This window comes from Diadema antillarum, unplaced genomic scaffold, assembly GCF_040938485.1.
Source record: "Diadema antillarum isolate AM-2024a unplaced genomic scaffold, OU_Dant_1.0 scf00000023, whole genome shotgun sequence".
NCBI lineage: Eukaryota > Metazoa > Echinodermata > Echinoidea > Diadematoida > Diadematidae > Diadema > Diadema antillarum.
In genome coordinates this window covers 1,801,290-1,807,398 of record NW_027270912.1, presented here as the reverse complement: position 1 = coordinate 1,807,398, position 6,109 = coordinate 1,801,290, and the positions used below count along the sequence as shown (strand labels likewise).

Below are 6,109 nucleotides of genomic sequence, written 5' to 3'. Positions count from 1 at the left end.
TTGTCAAGTAATTTCTAATTATTATCATGCATAATATGATCTGCTAAGAGTATGATTTGGAATAACTGACTGATCACGTCGCATACATACAAAGAAAAATATGCAATCTTACAATATCACTGCCTACATCAAATGATCATGCTGAAAATTTGTTGCCGCGATCACATGACTTATCCAGGGCTGCACACTGGCGCCGGTCCGACGGTCAAAGACCGGTAAAAGTCACTGTCGGACCGGTAACTTTTCAAAAAATCCACAAGTTACCGGTCCGACATGACCGGAAAAAAAAAAGATTGGCGACCTTTTTATAAGGTATAAGTTATACCTTATAAAAAGGTCTGTTGACGGCAGACGTGCTTCAGAGATATTTCATCGTAATGATCTATGTGGAAGGAGATAATTGCTCTTGCAGCTCATACATACGACATCGATGAGTGCACATCATAGATGGATACCGTCCTTTATACCTGTCGTATAGACGTTCGGCCCCAAACACCGTCGAAGGGCAATTGACTGTGATCACCGCTAAGCAATCAAGTAGGATCCAGCCTACCATTAGCCCGTCACATCGTATTAATTGGGATAATACGTGATCAATACCTCGTTACTCTATATACAAGCTTCGGACATGACCAGCATGTCGGCTGTATAGAAGTACAACAGAGGACCTAATGAGTTCGCAATTAGCGACGGCCCTCTTAAAACTGTCAGCCGAGAATGAATCTGCCTCGTAAAGCGAACATTATAAATATAGATCCACTGACGGGCCGGGCGGGGGTGGGGGACTGCGGTGTTATTTTTGCAACACGCGCACGGAGCAAGGTTTGCTTTGATTAAGGTAATATACAACTCTTCATCTTCATTAGTTTGATTTCTATGGAGCGTTGAGACAACGAGAAAAAGGAGATAGGAGGGGGTTAGCCATAGTTATTGTCAATAATTTTGTTTCATGCTGATGCGATATCGATACGAAGCGCATGTTCATTATTATCACAACATCCTTTCACATTTCTGTCCAGTGTGAAACCACTTATTACCTAATTTGAAGCACATATTATATTTTCGTCAACTTTGGAATGTCCTACAAAACAAGACGTTTTAAAGCCAGCCAACCTAAACGTTGTATTATACTATAGTGAACCATGCGTAAACTCCCAGATGTCTAATCACTTCTATCAACCATCGATTTTGGGCTCACTTAACGCATTGATTTTCTTTGTGAATTTTTGCCTCGTTTACTTGACCACCGTCGAGTTTACACCTCTCATTTGCCAGCAGCGGCAAATATCCCCTGCCATCAGCGGCTTTGTCAAAATAACCTTTATCCGAGGAGACATTGGAAACATTGAGGAGACGAGGATGACTCTAAATTACATTTGCCACCACGTTGTTTTGCTCAGTTTTTTTTTTGTTCAGTTATTACGTTTTGATAAATTGTTCAGAAGACTTTGTTCACTTTCTATTTCCCCCAGATAATAACGAGGAAGACAATTAGGTAACAAAATGGTTTCGAATTGTACAATAATAAGTTAAAGTGACATTTGACATTGCCAATATAGAGAAACATACTGTAGGAAGTATCAAGAAATGTTTTTTTTTTTCCTGGCATGACATCTACAGACAGGAGTATCAATTTCGAGTCTACACTACAATCCCTTTAAAACACGCTTAGGTGAAAGTGGCGGGAGTCTAGGCGTCAAATCGCTCTGGCCATTCATCTCGACTTTCAGCATTTGGTCCGAGGTGGGCGTGTCCTTACGATGAGGGTCGATGTCGACATTGATCTGCGTGGCGCTATTGATGCTGATCCGCAGAGATGCCTGATCCGGGCAGGTGTCGGATTTGCATGGAATTGGAGAGAGCGTCTCTGTGCTGCGGCTTAGGAACGTCAAATTTAGCAGATTCTTCGCCGTTGGGTTAGCCAGGTAGTTCATGGAAAGTGATTTGCTGATGTGTTCCTCCGGCCTTAACTCCTCCGCCGAGTTGGAGTTGTGCTGGTAAGTAGCTCCGTCGAAACTTTTTGACTGCCTGTGGTTTGATCGACGATTGATTGCGGACAACGGTCGCCTCTGCACTGTGATTGCAGAGGGTTTTGTCCGCTTAACGAAGGCTGCGCTGACAGGACGTGAAGTGGAATCGCGAGCGCATAAATCCTGTTCGTCGTCATGGCAACACAAAATCTCCGAGGTAGTCACCTCGGGGAGGCTGGCTCTCTTATTATCTTTAAAGTGCTGCTTCATACTGGAAATGTCGTGTATGTCTTTGATCGGATGCAGAGCGTGAAAGCGGCGAGATAAAACCTCAATGTGAGGTTGTGGATTTTTACGGTACGTTGGAGGGGTGGGGACCGCTATCTGTCCACTCTGAGACTCTTGTCGGGGAAACACCTCTTCGGTTGAACTGTTCTTGGTTGTTCTGCGAGGACTACAGCCATCCGAGCTAGAACAATTGGACTCGAAACTCTCATGTTTATGAATTTTTGATTGTTCTTCCTCTGCACCTGCACTTGAAGCACTCGTTTCTGTTGGCTTCGATTGCCGTCGAATTTTGGGCAGAAATACCTCCATATCAGGCGTTGAACATCCACTCTCTCGGGCCCACTCTGCAGCAGTCATATTTCGAATTTGATCTCTCTGCTCAAGCGAAGCTTTACCCTCGTGAGTCAACAATTTAACGCACTCCATGAACCCACCTTTTGCCGCAATCAACAACGCACTCATCCCTTCCGCGTTTAGCTTGTCGACGTCGAGTCCCAGGCGGCGAAACGATTTCGTCAATATGGCAATCCCAGCGGCGTTCCCGACCGACGCGCAGTACACTAGAGGTGTGTTCCCATTATTATCCACCAAGTTCGGATCGACGTTATTTTTCACCAGCGCCTTGATAACATCGTTGTATTGCATCTCTGCGGCGTAACTGAGTGCAGTCCTTCCCATGTTGTCCTTGTGGTTGACATTAGCCCCGTGTTTGATCAAGAGATTTGTCGCTTTCATTCGCGTTTCGCTGTCGTCCAGTTTGGCAGCTCTGATGAGCGGCGTTTTGCCATGGGCATCGCGAGAGTTCACGACGTTGTGGCTCTCAACTGCGTCGAGGATGAATTTAGCAAGGTGTATTTTGCCCTTAGCCACGGCATCGTGGATAGCAGCCCCGCCGGATACTTGTCCGAGGCTCCCGCGACGTGCTCGCTCACGCACCGAAGGTATGCGACGAAAGATGGAGGACATGGTGGGGGAGCCACCATCTGTATGACTAGACATTCTAAAAGTGGGAGAAATCAGGCTTCTCATTCACTCAAATAGGGCTGCAACAGCGATGGCTTCTCCGAATTCCAGTGATAACACCAGTATCCTCATCAATGCACTGTAAGATTGTATATCCCCAAATGCCCAAGAGTAAATATTGATTCAGTTCGTTATCGGTCAAGTCATCCTCTAAAAACGTGCTCCGTCTGGAATTATACAATCAGCCGGAAAAAAAAAAAGAAATACGTCAGTCCCTATACCCAATCAAACGAAGAATGCACAAAAAACATAGAACAGCGCAATCAGATGATAAACTGTTCCACTCAGAAAACGCACAGTGTTCTGGCTCTTCCCGTGTTTGCCAGCTAGTAATTCTCGAACGGATGATGGTGATGCTGCTTGCCTGTGTGCTGCAAGCTAACGCAGTTTCCCCTCAGCAAAAGGCAACCGACAGTGATGTCCATCTTCGCTCTACTGATACGACTCGAATCGAGCGCGAGAAGTTGACTAAAAAGGCAGAGGCTGAGTGAGTGTCGCGCGCATGCGAGAGGCTACGACGTGAGAGATGCTTTCTTCGCGCGCGTGCGACACGCTTTCGCGACACCGAATAATTCATTCCCGTTCCTCCGCGGTGAATATCATTATCAACATTGATTAGGGGATCCAATTTGTTTTCCGGAAACGAAATCGCCTTCATAACAAATAGGCCCTACACCTGGCTCTTACCTGTCTGATCAGGTATTGACACTTTGATTGCTGATTATAGATGAAGACGTCAAATTGGTATTGATGCTACGATCGTTTTCTGCTAAAACGATACGTGATAGATTTCAAACCAAACATATAACATTTCCAGATACGAAATACAAGTGGCCATTTTCGATTTTGAAGAGAGGCCACGGCAAGCGCAAGACGTGTACCACGTAGCTGCATCTTCTAATCTTCGCCGAAATAACAGTGTAAATACCATGCCTCAAACTCTTGCACGTCGCGTTATTGTGAGGGAAATTCGTGTGTGTGTGTGTGTGTGAGTTTGTGTGTCACTGTGTGCATTTCTGTGCGTGTGTTAGTACTGTGAGATGGTAAATATGTGCATGTCTGTACATAAATACTTTATGTGTGTGTGTGTGCGTATGTGTGTGTGGTATGTGTGTGTGTGTATGTGTGTATGTGTGTGTGTGTCCTATGGAAAAAGTTGATTAGGCAATTTTTTTTTTTTGCAGAAACATTTTAATCATTTTTTTTTTCCGAGAAAAAGCACATACGCATTAACATCAATTGTAATGCCATCTTTTATACGAGGATTTCCTCAGTGGGTATAGAATCTTTCTCATCAACTGCATCTGGCTACTTTGTATCTGGACGACACATGAAAGAGGCACTGCGTTCCTTTATGGCTGCGCATGCATTCGTTAACAGACTGTTCACCTTCAAGACAAGATCTGTTATTCTTCGAGAGGCAACAATCGAGGCATCAACTCCGTGTTTTGATAAAAAAATACACTTATTCACCTGGGCATTGCAGCATCTTAACTGCTGATACAACTTACTCATGTTGCTGCTTATACACTCCCCCTCTCTATATATCTATTTATATATCTGCCCCCTCTATGGTTATATAAATTTATGTGTATGTACATGAACATAATATATATATATATATATATATATATATATATATATATATATATATATATATACACACATATATATATACATATATATACATATATACATATATATACATATATATACATATATATACATATATATACATATATATACATATGTATACATATATCGTCGGTTGAGAATGATAAGGGCGTTAAGTGATCACAAACAAGTGTTCGAGACAACTTAAAGCCCTTCTCATTCTCAACAGACGATATATACATATATATACATATATATATATACATATAGATATATATACATATATATATACATATAGATATATATACATATATATACACATATAGATATATATACATATATATACATATATATATATACATATAGATATATATGTATGTATATATGATATATACTGTATAAATATTATGTAGTTTTATTAGAGGTCGTGCAGTAATACATGTATAGTATGTTTATATAATATGTATATGTGAAGAGCTTGTTTCAAAAGGCACTAAATTCATCATTTTTCAATGGATTTAGGGCCTTTTCATTTAAAGTCTTCATAATATATATATATATATATATATATATATATATATATATATATATATATATAAACATACTATATTACTATCCTCCAGCTACACGACAAAAACTCTACACCAGTACAAATGATTTGAAATAGTGTGCTGGTGATGATGACATCTCGCCCGTCCTGTTTGCTCTTCCATGTTTCCAAGATTTACTGTTTTCCTTCAGTTTTTATCTATTTGTTTTTGATAGTGCAATGATTGCCTCTTTTGAGAGCTTTTGAATATACACTGATAGCACACACACACACACACACACACACAGAGTTGAAATACAAATTGTGCTAAGAAAGAAATGGCTGATGGTGACACAGTCGTTGTGTTGTTTTTGTTTTGTTTCGTTTCGGTTTTTTTACGATGCCTTCTGCATTTTAAAATTCTCCCTCCGAGAATTCAGTGTTCATCTACCCTGGCCAATATTGCGCCCCATCCATTAGCAGGCGACAACGGCAAATAATGCGTTTCGCCACAGTGTAATGGCGCAGGAAGATGAGAATTAGAAGGAACTTCACAGAAGAACCCATGTGTGGATTTTGTGTTTACGTGTATGGTCGTGATGTTGAGTGTGTGACCGTGTGTGTGTGTGTGTATGTGTGTGTGCGTGTGTGTGTGTGTGTGTGTGTGTGTGTGTGTGTGCGTGTG

General features: G+C 41.6%; 1 protein-coding gene across 1 annotated transcript; it reads right to left on the bottom strand.

Annotated features, from left to right (window-relative positions):
• Positions 1–1,494: 1,494 nt before the first annotated feature.
• On the bottom strand, positions 1,495–3,257 carry LOC139731906 (uncharacterized). The gene has a single exon (XM_071642782.1). The coding sequence runs from the start codon at positions 3,255–3,257 to the stop codon at positions 1,647–1,649; it is 1,611 nt and encodes a 536-aa protein (XP_071498883.1). The 3' UTR covers positions 1,495–1,646.
• Positions 3,258–6,109: the final 2,852 nt, after the last annotated feature.

Coding starts and splice junctions, on each gene's coding strand:
- LOC139731906 (XM_071642782.1), bottom strand. CDS start 3,257: ATGTCTAGTCATACAGATGGTGGCTCCCCCACCATGTCCTCCATCTTT.